At 35.5% G+C, this 19,127-nt stretch overlaps 1 protein-coding gene across 1 annotated transcript in view; it reads left to right on the top strand.

The window, feature by feature from the left end:
- Window positions 1-19,127, top strand: part of LOC118765453 — a 126,048-nt gene that overhangs the window by 96,087 nt on the left and 10,834 nt on the right. The window contains exon 2 of the mRNA XM_036507580.1: window positions 4,141-4,243. Within this exon, the coding sequence (XP_036363473.1) occupies window positions 4,141-4,243 (103 nt within the window). The remainder of the gene's footprint in view (window positions 1-4,140; window positions 4,244-19,127) is intronic.

Raw genomic sequence — 19,127 nt, 5'->3', positions numbered from 1 at the left:
CTCTTTTGCCGAACCACAAAGTTATGGGGATGTAAACACACCAGCATCAGTTGTCAAGCAATGTTGGGGGACAAACACAGACACACACAGACACACACACATATATATATACATATATACAACAGGCTTCTTTCAGTTTATGTCTACCAAATCCATTCACAAGGCTTCGGTTGGCTCGAGGCTATAGTAGAAGACACTTGCCCAAGATGCCACGCAGTGGGACTGAACCCGGAACCATGTGGTTGGTAAGCAAGCTACTACCATATGAAAATCTCCCAGATTTTATGGTAGTGAAAAAATAGCAGTTTTAACTATTTCTAAATTTCTGTATGTGGTGTAGCAAATTTTTGCTGAACCCTAAATATAATTATGCTCATAATTATAATAATTTTTGTATAAGTTTACCGATAATGGTTCTTTTAACATACTGAACTACTTGGTAAAATTATTAATTATTAATTAATTAATTAATTTTACCCTTTTTTATTATAATATATATATATATATATATATATATATATATATATAATATAAAGCACCATCCGATCATGGCCGTTTGCCAGACTCGTCTGGCACCTGTGCTGGTGGCACATAAAAAGCACCGACTACACTTACGGAGTGATTGGCGTTAGGAAGGGTATCCAGCCGTAGAAACATTGCCAGATCAGACTGGGCCTGGTGCAGCCTTCTGGCTTCCCAGACCCCAGTTGAACCGTCCAACCCATGCTAGCATGGAAAGCGGACACTAAACGATGATGATGATGATGATATATATATATATATATATATATATAGTCAGTACAGGCAAGACTACCACTTCAATATGAGCCTGTACAGTCAGAGCAGATGCTGCACCACCATCAGCAGTTGATACAATTTAAGACCCATGGATACTGTTCATATATATATATATATATTTTCACTCAATAAACACACACAACGTCCGGTCTGGGAATCGAAACCGTGATCCGCCGACCGTGAGTCCGCTGCCCTAACCACTGGGCCATTGCGCTTCCACAAACCATTAAATTACAGAGATGTAAATACACCAACAGAAGTTGTCAAACAGTGATGGGGGGGGGGGGTAACACAGACACAAAGACACACACATATATATATATATATGTATATATTTATGACAGACTTCTTTCAGTTTCTGTCTACCGAGGCCATAGTAGAAAACACTTGCCCTTCCACGCAGTGGGACGGAACTCGGAACCATGTGATTAGGAAACAAGCTTCTTACTACACACAGCCACACCTGCACCTATACACACACACACACACACACACAAACATACAATGAGCTTCTTCCATTTTCTGTCAACCAAATCCACAAGGCTTTGGTCATGCTGCAATGACAGTAGAAGAAACTTGCCTGAGATATCACACAGTAAAACTGAGCCCAAAAGCATATGGTCGAGAAACAAACTTCCCAACCATCCCCAGCTGCAGCACTATTTTCTTTTCTTTTTCATAACTATCATTCACTCTCCATTCAAAGCTCTAAGTTTAATTTAAATTTAAAGTGCCACTTAAATTACATGAAAACATGTTACCAACATCTCCCATTATATATTATTTGAAAAGAATCCAACAGCTACACTTACTTCTGTTATGAATGGATCAAAGTGTTCGTATCTATTGATTCATGGTGGTTTTGTCAGCTAATTTCAATAATCTTTATTGAAATGTGTGTAATAACAACATTTGCTGTTGATGAGGGTTTGATGCAGAGCCTGAAATGGATGATTCACCCATCTAGCAAATATTAAAATGAAGGTGTATATGTAAAAATATATACACACATATATATTCATGCACAGGCAAAAACACACACAGATGTGAATATGTGTGTTCATATGTGTACATGGTTATATATTTAGTTTGCTTTTCATTGTTAAAGCATTTGCAAACCTGTTGAACAACAATCCTAGATGTATTCATGGATGTGTGTATGTATGTATGTTTGTATGTATCTCTATTATCTATCTATCTATCTGTCTATCTATCTATCTATCTATCTATCTATCTATCTATCTACCTATCCTATCTATCTATCTATCTATCTATCTACCTATCCATCCATCCATCCATCCATCCATCCATCCATCCATCCATCCATCCATCTATCCATCTATCTATCTATCTATCTATCTATCTATCTATCTATCTATCTATCTATCTATCTATCTGTCTATATATATGTATATATATATATATATATATATATATATATATATATATATATATATATATACATATATATACATACATTCATACTTACATACATACATGTATATACCTGTATATACATAAACACGCACGTATATTCATAAATATACATTAACATATATGTATATACATTATATATATATATATACACATACACACACACATATATACGGATGCACACATACATTCATGCATACATAGATACATACATTATATAAAATCATATTTTCATACATATATTAATGTATGTGTGTGTGAGTGTAAGTGTGTGTGTGTGTTTGTGTACATGTGCAATGTAATTAATTGTAAGAGCATTAAAACATTATGGAAGGAATCACAGTATTTGCTTTCATTCAAAGGCCATATGTTTCATGTTTTGCTTTCTTCAAATTCATTAATAAAGTGCAAATTTTTCTCTTTGTTATGAAAAATTAACTAAACACACACACACACACACACACCACACACACACAGACACACACACACATGTTTTCACCAACTCTCTACTTTCTTACGAAACTGTTAGATGTTCATCAGTTCAAGAAAACACATATTAAAATATAAGTATTAATTATTAATATCAAATTTTAATTAAATTAAATTAAACTCATTAATGGTTGAACTAGATATTGAATAGAGAACACCTGTTTGATGTTATGCAATGGTATATAAGGAACAGAACAATATGTTACTGTTATTAATCCTCTTTGATGTCAGCTTCTCTAGATTCACATAAATCGTAATTTGTTTTGTCTAAGTGTAAATGCACACGCACACACACGTGTGTGTTAAAGTGTGGCTGTATGGTAAGCAGTTTGCTTCCTAGCTGCATGGGTCTGGGTACAGTCCCACAGTGTGGCACCTTAGGCAAATGTCTTTTACCTATAGCCTCAGGCCAACCAAAGCCTTGTGAGTGGATAGCTTACAGCTGTTTCTACTACTGAGAGCTGAGTGTTCATGGCACTGAAGAAGCCATAATATGTTTTGTAAGCACTCAGCTCTGAATGCAAGCTTCCTATAGCAGAAACAGATTTAAGCTAATGAAAGTGATTACATATGTCATTGTTTTGCCTTCCATTAATTGAGATATCCCCTGGAATACATATATATATATATATATATATATATATATATATATATAATATATATATATATATATATATATATATATATATATATAGATATATATATATATATATATATATATATATATATATATATATATATATATATAGGTGCAGGAGCGGCTGTGTGGTAAGTAGCTTGCTTACCAACCACATGGTTCTGGGTTCAGTTCCACTGCGTGGCACCTTGGGTAAGTGTCTTCTACTACAGCCTCGGGCCAACCAAAGCCTTGTGAGTGGATTTGATAGATGGAAACTGAAAGAAGCCTGTTGTATGTGTGTATGTCTGTGTTTGTCCCCCCACCATCGCTTGACAACCGATGTTGGTGTGTTTAAAGTCCCCGTAATTTAGTGGTTCCACTAAAGAGACCGATAGAATAAGTACTAGGCTTACAAAGAATAAATCCTGGGGTCTTTGTTTGACTAAAGGTGGTGCTCCAGCATGACCACAGTCAAATGACTGAAACAAATAAAAGCATAAAAGCAGATTTATATATATATATATAAACCCGATGATCACATAATGCATCAAAGTACTAGTTTATTTCAATATTGTAAAATTGCAAAAATTGTAAATAAAACATGAAAATCAGACTAATTTGGAATTTCCTTGATTAATATATTCTTCTATACACAATCATACAAACTCCAATATCTATCTATCTATCTTTCTATCTATCTATCTATCTATCTACCTACATATATATATGTATAGAGAGTGAGAGAGAAAGAGACCTGTGTGTTATTTCTGTTATTTATGTATGTTTCTATTATTTTGCAGGGAATCTTTTTGGAATAAAAATGGTACCTATCGGAGGAATTCAATCATTTTTAATATTCTTGGATACTTTTAACGTAGCAAATGGAATCTCAAACAGCATTCGGTAAGTAGAAATAAACCATTCCTCATCCTTCTCAGCATCGCCATCATCACCACTATCATCATCATCATCATCATCATCATCATCAGCAGCAGCAGCAGCAGCAGCAGCATCACCACCATCATCATTATCATCATCACTGACATCACTTGTACAACCAATCACCACTACTCATTACTAACAAGTTAATATGAGTCTTTATATGGTCAGCAAATTTACTAGAAATAATAGTAAAATTACCTTCAAATCAGTCCTCCACTGTCTTAGAAAAGGATGAATGGATTATATGTTCCTGAATGGTCACAGTTAGAGTACCCTTAATTATAGGTCTGCTGACCTTGAGCTAAACAACAACATCCAGCATGGTATTATCAACATTACCATAATTACTATTACAACAAAGGTACCCATGGTTGCAGAGCAAATTTCTTAACCACATAGCCATGTCTCTGCTTTTATGTTCTGCACTCAAATTCAACCCTGGTCAACTTTGCTTTCATTCCTTCCACAATTGTGAAAGTAAATTCTCGGCTAAAACAGGCGCAGCAGTGGCTGTGTGGTAAGTAGCTTGCTACAGCTACTTCACCCTTTTATGTTTGTCTGTTCTTGTTCATCCCCTCTTTGTAATGCCTTCATGGCAAATATTTATGAAATAAAGTAGCTTGCTTCCCAACAATATGGTTCTGGGTTCAGTCCCTCTGCGTGGCACCTTGGGCAAGTGGCTTCTACTATAGCCTCGGGCCGACCAAAGCCTTGTGAGTGAATTTGGTTGACGGAAACTGAAAGAAGCCCATCGTATATATGTATATATGTGTGTATGTGTCTGTGTATACGTTTGTGTGTCTGTGTTTGTCCCCACAAGATTGCTTGACAACCGATGCTGGTGTGTTTAGGTCCCCGTAACTTAGCGGTTCAGCAAAAAGAGATTGATAGAATAAGTATTAGGCTTACAAAGAATAAGTCCTAGGGTTGATTTTGCTCGACTAAAGGCGGTGCTCCAGCATGGCCACAGTCAAATGACTGAAACAAGTAAAAGAGTAAAGAGAGAGAGAGTAAAGTAGAGTTAGTAAAGTTACGTTCTCAAGTCCTACTGACTCATAATGGCCAGTTTCCTGGTTTCATAGAATATATAGTCCACATCTGGCCTGGAGACGAGTCTGTTGCAGCAGGATTACTCATTTTAGCCAGCTGAGTGGACTGGAGCAACATGAAATGAAGTGTTTTGCTCAAGAACCAAATGCACTGCCCAATCCAGGAATCGAAACCACAATCTTACAATCATGAGTCCAGCATTCTAACCACTAAACCACATGTCTGTTAGAATATGGAAATGGTGGTTACTGCCATCATTGGGATTATTGCTGTTGTTTAGCTCCACTTCTATTGAAAAAAGTTCTGCTCAAAGGCATTTTGGCTATCAACATCCTGTCTTTTAAGGCCTGTCTAAAATTAGACTATCCAATATGTTCTCCCTTTCTCACTATTTTTCCTTTGATTTGGCTGCTATCTCTAATTAGATGACCCACCACAAAGAATCTTTCCTGTTGCCTTCAGAATATGTAATTGATATGAACATATAGAACATGTGGTTAATGTGATCATATTGTAGTCTAATGTAAGGATATAGAACTGGTGGTTTGTGTTAGGATATAGATGTGGTGATCAATGTTAGATCAGTGCGTAACTGGTACTTAATTTATCAACCCTGAGAGGATGAAAGGCAAAGTCGACCTCGTTGGAATTTGAACTCAGAACGTAATGACAGAAGAAATACCTATTTCTTTATTACCCACAAGGGGCTAAACACAGAGGGGACAAACAAGGACAGACATAGGTATTAAGTCAATTACATCAACCCCAGTGCGTAACTGGTACTTAATTTATCGACCCCGAAAGGATGAAAGGCAAAGTCGACCTCGGCGGAATTTGAACTCACAACGTAACAGCAGCCGAAATACCGCTAAGCATTTTGCCCGACGTGCTAACGATTCTGCTAGTTCGCCGTAATGGCAGAAGAAATACCGCTAAGCATTTCACCCGGCATGTTAAAGATTCTGCCAGCTCACCGCCTTAAAATATCTTTAAAACTGGTGATTTGTGTTAGGATATGCCCAGTGCTGTTTGAAGCATTGAACACACTGGGCAATTGACCAGGGTCCACATGGGTTTAGGGGGCCCAATTCTAATCTAAGCATGTAGGTGGCTTGTTGCCAATGACTTAATACTATTAGGGCCTGGTGCATTGATTTACCCAGGAATCTATGAAGCTGTGAAGACAGCTTTGAATATGCTTAGTAAGATTTTGTGGTTTCATTTCATCATACCTTGCTAGATCATTAACACCAAGATTTGTTGTTGCTGTTAATATAAACCTGATGTAAGTTGACAGATAAAACTGTAGTCTCTGTCTCATCACGCTATCTGTTTTTACATCTTTTCACTATCTTTCTTTTTCACTCTCTCTCTCTCTATATATATAGCTCTCTTAATATTTATCACTTTCACTTTTCCTCTTTTATAACCTTTTTTCTCTTTTTCACACATCAAAAAAAAAAAAATTCAGCATTGTATCTATCACATTTGGGAACATTTTTTTTTCACACTCAAATAAAAAAAAAATGACATAACTTCCATGACTTTCGGAAACAAAAAAGAAATAATATAGCTTCCATGATTTTCAGAAACATTTTTTTTCACACTCAGACTCGCTGAAACATGGAATAAACTACCCACAGCAGTTGTTAGCTGTCAGGACATGGCATCCTTCAAAAACTCCATGCTTCCTGAAATTCACCAGTACTACGCCTAATATACCTTTGCTCTCACTATAGCTTTTTCTATAATTCAATTTTTTGCCTTTTCCTCTGTGTTTTATTCTATGTACTGTGCTTGGCCTTTGGATTTTATCTCTGTCTTTCTTTTCCTGGATTTTTGCTGTTTTCTCCTTTTTACTCTTTTCCATCGAGTTGTAGTGCACTTGAATACAATATGCAACAAGCACATTTTTATTAATGATTTTTTTTTTACCTCATGATAGTTCTTTTAACTTGGCCACTTTTCTGCTTTGATAGTGAGCTGCAGCTAGTAGCTTAAAATTTCAAGCATCCTCCTCCTTGCCTTTTACATTTAAAAAAAAATTCAAGTCAGTCTAATTGAGTGTCCTTCATAGTGTCTTAGCTGTTCTCAATAAGCAACCTTTTTGCAGACTTTATCATGATTATTGTTGTTGTTGTTGTTGTTGTTGTTGCTATTCATCATCATCATCATCATCATCATCATCACCGTTTAACATCCGCTTTCCATGCTAGCATGGGTTGGACGATTTGACTGAGGTCTGGCGAACCAGATGGCTGCAGCAGACTCCACTCTGATCTGGCAGAGTTTCTACAGCTGGATGCCCTTCCGAATACCAAGCACTCTAAGAGTGTAGTGGGTGCTTTTACATGCCACCGGCATGAGGGCCAGTTAGGTGGTACTGGCAATGGCCACGCTCAAATGGGGGTTGCTATTATTATTATTATTATTATTATTATTATTATTATTATTATTATTATTATTATTTTGCTAGTGTTGTTACTATTATTATTACAATTTTTTTTCTCTCTCTCTCTCCCTCCCACAATTTCTCTCTTTCTCCCATACAATATCCTTCTTATTTCTTTATTGCCCACAGGGGATAAACATAGAGGGGACAAACAAGGACAAACAAAGGGATTAAGTCGATTAGATCAATCCCAGTGCATAACTGGTACTTAATTTATCGACTCCGAAAGGATGAAAGGCAAAGTCGATCTCGGCGGAATTTGAACTCAGAACGTAATGGCAGAAGAAACACCACTAAGCATTTCGCCTGGCATGCTAATGTTTCTGCCAGCTTGCTACCTTACAATATCTTTCTTTTCCTCACTGTATTGGCGACTATGGTAGTGTTAGAAAAGGCAGTTGTTGTAGTTGCTTAGTTATCTTCTAGGTGAGGTTACCTTCTCAAGTTATACCAACTCATAAGGGTCGGTTTCCCAGTTTGCATGGTGTATATATTCCCCACCTGGAGAGGACACTGGTCTGTCATAGGATTAAGGATTACCCATTTTTGCCAGCTGAGTGGCCTGGAGCAATGTGAAATGAAGTGTTTTGCTCAAGAACACAATGCGTCACCCTGTCCAGGAATTGAAACCACAATCTTATGATCATGAGTCCAACAGCCTAACCAACACTAAGCCACGTGCCCCTACTGTAGTTGCTTAACTCTAGGTCAGCCTTGTCTGAGAAGACCTATGAGCAAAGGCTTTCTTTCCAACCATGATCTAATTATCTTTTTCTTATGTTCACAAAAGACTGGGCAACATTATGCAATGCATCCACTTTTGTAAGACAGTAGGGATTAAATCAAGAAAGATTTGGCTGCTATTTTTAGCACAGTGAACACCCTCACAAAGATGCTGTTGTTTGACTTGGAATGTGTTGGTGTGTGATTCCATGGTAATCAGAAACAGTCCGGTGGTCTTTTTCTGGATATAGGCTTATATGTCTTTGCATGCAGAAATAACAGAAACAACATCCCTGATGCAGGAATAATATTCTATCAATGTTCAACTTGAAATTTTGAAAATCCATGCAAATTACTGAAAATTCTTTTTTATTCTAGATTCTAAATATATTTTTTGTTTATAATGAGAAATTAAATATCAGTGTTGGAAAATGTTTACTATGTGAATCTAACAGCATTTAATTTTTTTGTCATTATTCTTAGAGAACAAGAATTAATTAAAATTAATTTTAATTATTTGTTAGATATGACATAAAAAAATTACAGTGGAAGAAATAAATGCAAAATAAACAGATATTTTATGCTTATGCATACACATGTGCATGCATATACATACACACACAAAAGAATACATGTGTACATATAAGCATTTTATTTATTTATGTGCACTTTTCAAGCCTAGCCAGGCTCATGGGCCCAGTTTCCCGGTTTCTGTGGCGTATGTGTACCCCCCTAGCTGGATGGGCACGCATGTGTGTGTGTACCTTTATCCTGACACCATGTGATGGTTGTAAATGAGAACTTGATTTACTTAATTACATGCTTGGGATGCAAACAGCAATATGTTGGACAAACAAAAAACAGCCTACGTCAGAGGATGGCGGTGCACAAATCTCAAATTAGAATTCCGGGATACAGGAAAATATCTATTTCTTTACTACCCACGAGGGGCTAAACACAGAGAGGACAAACAAGGACAGACAGACGGATTAAGTCGATTATATCGACCCCAGTGAATAATTGGTACTTATTTAATCGACCCCGAAAGGATGAAAGGCAAAGTCGACCTCGGCGGAATTTGAACTCAGAACGTAGCGGCACACGAAATACCGCTAGTCGTTTCGCCTGGCATGCTAACGTTTCTGCCAGCCAACGTTTCTGTCAGCCAACAACTAGATGAATGTGCATCCAACAAATTTCCTAAATTCACAACTTTTCCATTATATAAATTCAAAGACAATGCTAACCAAAATGAACGCATTAGCAAGGAAATGCATTTCATAAGAAAGTATCGACTGAGTCTAAATTCTTTTAACTCGGAACACTAAACTGAAACTTTATATATGTGTGTGTGTGTGTGTGTGTGTGCACGTGTATATATATTCTTATCTTATATGTATTGAATTATAAGATATATATGTATGATACTGAGGTTCTCATTTTGTTAAATGAATAAATAATCCAACATTCTAATATCTAAAAGTTGATGAACAAACTAAATTTGTTTCTCCATTTTCTTATTTGTATCAAATATATATATGCGTGCGCGTGTGTGTGTGTGTGTATATATATATATATATATATTATATATATATATATGCGTGTGTGTGTATGTATATATATGTACATAGGTGTGTGTGTGTGTGTGCATTTTCTCTCCCTATTTATTTCTGTGTTCCTTTCTGTCGAAGAGTGTATGCTTGAAATGTAAAAGACTTTCTCACTTCCCAAGCATTAAACTAATACATCTGTTTGTTGTTTACACACCTGCCTTCATCTTTTGTTTTTTTGTAAATTCTCACTATATATATATATATATATATATATATATAGATAGATAGATAGATAGATAGATAGATAGATAGATAGATATAGATAGATAGATAGATAGATAGATAGATAGATAGATAGATAGATAGATAGATAGATATCATCATCATCATCATCCTCATTATATTTTCCATGTTGGCATGGGTTGGACGGGTTGACTGAAAACTGGTAAGCTGAGGAGCTGCACGAATTTTCAGCCGGATTTGGCATGATTTCTACTGCTGGATGCCCTCCCTAATGCCAACCACTCCATGATTATAGTGAGTGCTTTTTACATGCTAGTTACTAAACACCAGCATCAGCCATGACTACAATCTCTCTTGGCTTGATAGGTCTTCTCAAGCACATTACCAAAGTATCGGTCACTCGTCCAAAAGTTTCTGTCACTAGTCCAAAGTCTCAGTCACTTGTCAAAAGGTCTCATTCACTTGCTACTGCCTCTGTGAGGCCAAGCATGCAACACTGGCATCAGCCAAATGCATGTGTATATATGTGTGTGTATGGGTGTGTGTACACACACACACATACACATTTATACATATATATATATGAAAGAATTAAAAAGGATTAATAAATCCAGGCAGATATCTATAAAGCACTGTGTTAAATGAATTTGGTTAATTATATCAAACAATTAGATACCAATAAATTCAGGTAGAATTAATATCCAAGATAATTTGTTATGTGTGACAAGTAAATCTAAATATTACTGGAAAGAATTTCAAGAAATTCTATGTACAAGTCAACAAGAACAAGAATGAAGAATGTTACATATTTAATTGATCATTACACCACACATTACTGATGATTATTTCTATTGTGCTAGCATATTTAGATATACAAAATAGGAGAAATAATCCAGTCAAATTGATATATCCAAAAGTATATGCTAACACAACATTATATTAAGGCAATCCAAAATAGGCCAAATCCAAAGTGACCTAAGAAAATATCTCTGTTCGATAAACACATCCAAAAAGAATATTCTCAGAAAAGCCAGTTTAGTATTCAACTTCTAGATGATAGTGAAAGAATGAAAAATTAACATAAAATTCTTTGTCATGATAATTAATTATCTATCAATGGTAAAAAACATTTTAGAAAAATTATGCATATTAGATTATAGGAAAGGCAATTATAATTTATGGGTAATTTACTGTTGAAAAGTTTAAACGCTTTTGTATATTTATGAGAACATTTTAATGTAAAATTATTTTTACAATTTAATACCTCTAATTTGGAAGTAATTATGTGATACTTTTCCTCAAAGCAAAGATTGCATTTAAAATTAAAAGTATTGTGTAATGATGCATAAAGAGAGCCATTATCATGGATCCCTTTATGTCATAGTTAATGTTCCTTTCTAATAAGAGGTTTTTTACATGTTTATCCTACTTGTACAATTTTGTAACTCCTGTTAGCAAATGAGACATGTAATGGTGAATAAATAATACCAAAAACTTCCAGCCTTCTGTTCTGATATATGGTTATTCTGTGAACGATATTTCCAAAATTTTCAACTCATATGCATATCTCACATAAATATAACTACATACAGAATTAGAAAACTGAAATATACAGATGTTCTTCAAAAGGATACAGCTTCGATTTTAACCCTACCTACAATATAAATTATATATATCTATTATATAAAATCCATTCTGTCTGTCTGTGTGTATGTCTTCTAGGATCTTGGGCATCCTTCATCCGATTGCGCTCAAATTTGATGTGTAGATACTGATGGTATCTGGACATGTATAAGTCTTGAAAAAATTGCAAAAAGCGATTCCAGGTGAGAATGCGATCAATAAAGCAGTTTTTGTCCTGCTTTTCCTCCATCAACATGTACATAACTACACCTTCCATTTTTTGTTGTTTTTGTACTGCTTAAAGACACGTTTCTTACCTGCGAAGCTTACTGAGAACTACATTAAGGTTACATGTGTCTGTGGAGTACCCAGCCACATGCAACTTAATTTCATGAACGAGTGGCTGTGTGGTAAGAAACTTGCTTACCAATCACGTGGTTCTGGCTTCAGTCCCACTGCGTGGCACCTTGGGCAAGTGTCTTCTACTATAGCCTTGGGCTGACCAAAGCCTTGTGAGTGGATTTGGTAGACAGAAACTGAAAGAAGCCTGTCATATATATATATATATATATATATATATATATATATATATATGTATGTATGTATGTATGTATGTATGTGTGTGTATATGTTTTGTGTGTCCGTGTTTGTACATCCCCAACATCGCTTGACAACCGATGCTGGTGTGTTTACGTCCCCGTAAATTAGCAGGTACATAAACACCTAAGTACTAGGCTTTCAATTTGCTCGACTAAAGGCAGTGCTCCAGCATGGCCACAATCAAATGACTGGAACCAATAAAAGAATAAAGGAAAAGAATAATCCATCTGTATTATAGTGCTTATGAGAAATATAAAAATTGAAGCAGTAATGTTTATATTTAAAGTGACATCCTATCACGAAAGAGCCCTATCTCTACCTTTCACTCATTTTTGATCTATTTATCTCTGACCCCAGATCCAGTTTCCCCTTATCTAGCTCCCATTTTCTCAAATAACATTATGTATTATAATATAAATACATACATACATATATATATATATATATATATATATATATATATTATATATATATATATATGTATGTATGTATGTATGTGTGTGTATATGTTTTGTGTGTCCGTGTTTGTGCATCCCCAACATCGCTTGACAACCGATGCTGGTGTGTTTACGTCCCCGTAAATTAGCAGGTACATAAACACCTAAGTACTAGGCTTTCAATTTGCTCGACTAAAGGCAGTGCTCCAGCATGGCCACAATCAAATGACTGGAACCAATAAAAGAATAAAGGAAAAGAATAATCCATCTGTATTATAGTGCTTATGAGAAATATAAAAATTGAAGCAGTAATGTTTATATTTAAAGTGACATCCTATCACGAAAGAGCCCTATCTCTACCTTTCACTCATTTTTGATCTATTTATCTCTGACCCCAGATCCAGTTTCCCCTTATCTAGCTCCCATTTTCTCAAATAACATTATGTATTATAATATAAATACATACATACATATATATATATATATATATATATATATATATATATATATATGTATGTATGTATGTATGTATGTATGTGTGTGTATATGTTTTGTGTGTCCGTGTTTGTGCATCCCCAACATCGCTTGACAACCGATGCTGGTGTGTTTACGTCCCCGTAAATTAGCAGGTACATAAACACCTAAGTACTAGGCTTCAATTTGCTCGACTAAAGGCAGTGCTCCAGCATGGCCACAATCAAATGACTGGAACCAATAAAAGAATAAAGAAAAGAATAATCCATCTGTATTATAGTGCTTATGAGAAATATAAAAATTGAAGCAGTAATGTTTATATTTAAAGTGACATCCTATCACGAAAGAGCCCTATCTCTACCTTTCACTCATTTTTGATCTATTTATCTCTGACCCCAGATCCAGTTTCCCCTTATCTAGCTCCCATTTTCTCAAATAACATTATGTATTATAATATAAATACATACATACATATATATATATATATGCATGCATGTAGGTACACATATACATATCTACACAAATACACACATGTACATTTCTTATCATTTTGGAGCATTAACTCAGCAATTAAAATTTTTAAATACTAATTTAAATGTTGATGTCACATCTCGTGTTTGACTCATTTAGTTCTGAATGTACATGTGTGTATGTGTATAGGTGTAAATATATGTATTTTTGTATGCATGAATGTTTATACCTATGTGTGTGTGTGCGTGTGTGTGTGTGTGTGTGTGTGTGTGTGTGTGTCTGTGTGTGTGTCTGTGTGTGTGTATCAAGTTTAATCATACACAAAACATAAAAAATTCAATCAATACCAGCTTCTATTAGAAGTGCGTAGAGTCTAATGTATGTACGAATGTAAACATGACGTTAAGACTGCAATCTCATACCTTACATTCATTAAGCACTATGTACCTTTAGATATGTGTCCATCCGTATAAACACAGACATACAAACACACACATACAAATATACATGTACACATACAAACATACACATACAAATATACATGTACTTTATTGTGAACATAGACAAGGAATTACATATCTATGTGGTCATATCTGTTTAAATATCAATAAATAAATAAGTAAAAATAGATAAATTGGAATGTGTACTTACACACATATACACACACTATATATATATATATATATATATATACATATACATATAGATGATTTGCTTGCACGTGAGTATGTTTATATATATATATACCAACAATTTGGTTTGGTGTTCAATAGTAGTTTTGTAAACTCTCGTTTATAGTAGTTGGAGGAAAATACTCTAAAACTGTAAGTTTAATATATTGTTTTATTTTCTGGTTGATCTCTAAATGTATTTCTGTTTATGAACGTTCAGTGCTTCATGAGACATCTTGTTTCCGGGTATTGAAATCGTTTGTGTTTTACATCACAAAAATTAAGAAAAAGAAAAAAAAAAAAAAAAGAAAAGAAAAAACAAGTAGCAGCTTTTAACTACATTGTTTATATTTACATCAGGAATCTGTGGTCCACCTTGTAACCATGTGATTAGGAGTTCAATCTCATTGCATGGACACTGCTAACTGGTTTCCTCGAATGTAACTGTAGATTGGCCAATAACTTATAAGTGAAATTGATAGAAGGAAACTGGAAGAAGCATTTTATTTGCATGGCTACGTGGTTAAGAAGTTTGCCTCTCGGCTACATGGTTTTGGGTTGAGTCCCATAGCATCACAACATGGGTAATTGTTTTCTACTGTAGCACCAGACCAAACAAATTCTTGGAGTGGATTTGGTAGGCAGTAACTGAAACAAGCCTGTTGTATATATATATTCTTTTATTTGTTTCAGTCATTTAGTCAAACAAATTGACCCCAAGACTTATTTTTTGTAAACCAGGTACTTATTCTGTTGGACTCTTTTGCCGAACCACTAAGTTACAGGGATATAAACACACCAACATTGGTTGTCGAGTGATGGTGGGGACAGAAACAGACACACTCACACACACACACTCACACATATATATATATATATGACGGGTTTCTTTCAGTTTCTGTCTACCAAATCCACTCACAAGACTCTGGTTAGCTCAAGGCTATAGTAGAAGACACTTGCCCAACGTGTCACACAGTGGGACTGAATCTCGGACCATGTGTTTGGTAAGCAAGCTACTTATCACACAGCCATTCCCGCACCTATATATATATATATATATATATATATATATATATATATATATGAGGGAGTACCCAAAAGACACTAGAATTTTTCATATTATTTTATTCACTTAGTTTTACATGTTGTACTTTTACCACCCTCAAAGCTTTCTCCACTTTGCTACAGGTCATATGTGTAAGTTTGTGTGTATATGTGAAAGATAGTGTGTGCATGTCTGTACTTCCTTGTTTTGACATTGTGTAACAGGTGTAAATGACAGTTGTTGTCATACAAAACAGTGCCTCGTTCATATCTAATAATATTCTATGGAAACATGTTGGTCATGAAGATATATAACTTGCCAGGAAACAAGTAAGAGTTGGTCACAGGAAGGGCATCCAACCATTGAAAATTTGCCCTAACAAAATTCCGTCCAACCCATGCAAGCACGAGAAAGTGTATGCTGAAACAATGATGTTAATGATGATGATGATGATTATAATGTAGGTGTGCATGTGTGTGTCTGTGTGTGTGTGCGTGCGCACACATGTCACTGAGAGCATATTGCAACACATTTTGATATTTGTGGGCTGAGTGTAAACAAGACTGTTGCTGCTCAGACAGCATTGCTTCTTTGCAGTCATTTTCTGGCAAGACTCCCGCCCGTCCCCCACCCCCCAAAACAACCCCACCCGTTTTTAAAACTTTTTTACACCCCCACCCCTTTTCGGCTTTACGAATCTGCAAAAAAATGGCAAAAATCGACAATTTTTAAATTACCCCCCACCCCCATTTCCTTCATTTTTAACTTTTTTTAGAATTTTTTCTCTCCAAAAATATGTGGAAAGATACGGAAATTATGATTCTGAAAAAAATTTCCAAAAATCTTTGTAAAATTTTTTTAAGAAATTTTTCTTTTCTAAATATGCAGAAAAATACGGACATCATTATTCGGACAAAAATTTCAAAACATTTCTGTACTTACAGTTACGGTTTTAGGGTTACAGTTTTAGGGTTAGTGTTGTGAAAAAAAGTCAAAATTGAAGAAGTTGTGGGGGGAAAATGTGGAGGGGATTTTTTACAAGGCTGATTTTGGGCAATTTTCCAGAACCTCCATATCCAAAAACGGGGATTTTTCACAAAAACAATTTTTTAAATAAACAAATTTGGGAGAAAATGATGGGGTGGAGGAGACGGAAGTCTTTACCAATTTCCTTGTTTGAGGAATTGGGGGATGATTAGCTCATGGAAATAAACAAGGGTTGACATCAGAAAGGGCATAGTGCTGTAGAAAATTTTGCACAATGAAGTATCATCACACATATGCAAACAGGGAGAGTTTAAAAAGGTGATAAGGATAATTCACATATTTTGATAGGTAGACAGATAAATAGGCAGATAGACAGACAGATATACAGACAGAGAGACAGATAGATAGGCAGACAGACAGATAGATAGACAGATAGAAATATTGATAGACAGACAGACAGGCAGGCAGATAGGTAGATAGATAGATAGATAGATAGATAGATAGATAGATAGATAGATAGATAGATAGATAGATAGATAGATAGATAGGTAGGTAGATAGATAGATAGATAGATAGATAGGTAGATAGGTAGGTAGGCAGGTATGTAGGTAGGTAGGCAGGTAGGTAGGTAGGTAGGTAGATAGATAGATAGATAGATAGATAGATAGATAGATAGATAGATAGATAGATAGATAGATAGATAGATAGATAGATAAATAGATAGATCTATATAGTGTGTGTGTGTGTGTGTGTGTGCATCTGTTGGTACAGGATAGCTGTAAGGTTAAGAAGCTTTTGCTTCATAAACACAGTTCTGGTTTCAGTTCCACAGTGTGGTACCAATAGCAAGTGCCTTTTACTGAAGCACAGGGCCTCTCAATGCCTTGTGAATAAATTTGGTTAATGGAAACTATATGAAGCCTGTCATATATAAATGAATAACACAAGTACATTATTTCTATAGACATGTAAATATACATACATAGACAGAATTAATGTTTAGAATATCATCTGCAAGTATGAACATGTATGTATACATTACACATGTTCACACACATGTATAAGAAAAGACCCCTTTGAGTCAAGAATGACAATGAGATTGCATTGATAAAGTTCCCCTCCAAGACATAAGTCCAGGCAAGGTCGTTTAAGAAAGACCAGCAATTGTCCGTGGATACCAGCCTTCCCTCTCCATGCCACCGATGTTATCTAAGGAAAAGGCAAAGGCTGAGACCAGTGACTTCATTTCTACAGCTGAGTGAACTGGAACTATGTGAAGTCAAGTGTCTTGCTCAAGGACATAACATACAGCCTGGTCCAAGAATTAGACTCATTACCTCGTGATTGCAAGCCCAACTCTCTAACCACTGAGGCATGTGCCGTCACACACACATCTATACACACAAATACATTTATATCAACACGTATGCACAAAACATATACCAATAATTCAATTGTCCTGTTGATAATTTCTTTACTAGCAAACACCTTTTATATCTTAACTGGTATTATAACCCGATTTCGTTCGGGTATACTCAGGCCACATTTTAAAGATGAGGAATTTTTAAAAAATGAAAATTTTATCAAGAATTAAAAAGAAAATGAGGGCAGAAAGCACTCGCTTTTTCACAATGAAAAATCATTTCCTAGTAGCCGGAATTTCGCGACAAAATGTATGTTTATTAAGCACAACAGCCTGCAGTGCATGCCGCTGGGCATTAAAAGCCAATCGCACAAACCTAGAAGAGCTCTGGACTCCCTTGAATCGATAAAAAATCCCTCTTTTTGCCATAGCAACCACATCTTTATAGCTTGCAAATTTTAACCATCGTGGGTCTCATCCTCACCACGCATTTAGTATCCCTGCCAATTTTCAGCTCGATCCTAGCCTCCGTCAAAGCAAAATGTGGATACAATTTTCGTCCAAGGACTGTTTTATAGATATAGATAGATAATAGCAACATAATGTAAGAGGGGTAGTCAAAAGGAGCACTCGAAACATACGTAAGAGCTATTATCTGTTGTGATAAAGTCTAGATTATAAGAGAAAGTGATCATGATCTATATTATCTACATGTGCTATTTCAATAGAAGAGTTCATAGAGGATTTCGATAATGAACTCATTGAACCCTAACACAGATATTTATAAGTTTGATGTGTTTCATTGATAACATATAAAAAAAGTAAAAAAAGTAAAGACCCCTTTGGGCATGAAGGACCATGAGATTGCACCTAGAAAGTTCACCTCCGAGGCACAAGTCCAGGCAATGTCGTTTGTGGAAGACAAGCAGTTACCTGTGCATACAGTCTCCCCTCTCCAAACCACCAATGTTATCCAAGTGAAAGCAAAGGCTGATACAGCTTGAACTTGATGCTCTAACCACTGAGTAATGTGCCTTCACTCATCATCATGATCATCATCATCGTTTAACATCCGCTTTCCATGCTAGCATGGGTTGGACGATTTTGATCGAGGGCTGGTGAACCAGATGGCTGCACCAGGCTTCAATCTTGA

This window comes from Octopus sinensis, linkage group LG11 (assembly GCF_006345805.1).
Source record: "Octopus sinensis linkage group LG11, ASM634580v1, whole genome shotgun sequence".
Classification (NCBI taxonomy): Eukaryota; Metazoa; Mollusca; class Cephalopoda; order Octopoda; family Octopodidae; genus Octopus; species Octopus sinensis.
This window is presented reverse-complemented; position numbering and strand designations above follow the sequence as displayed.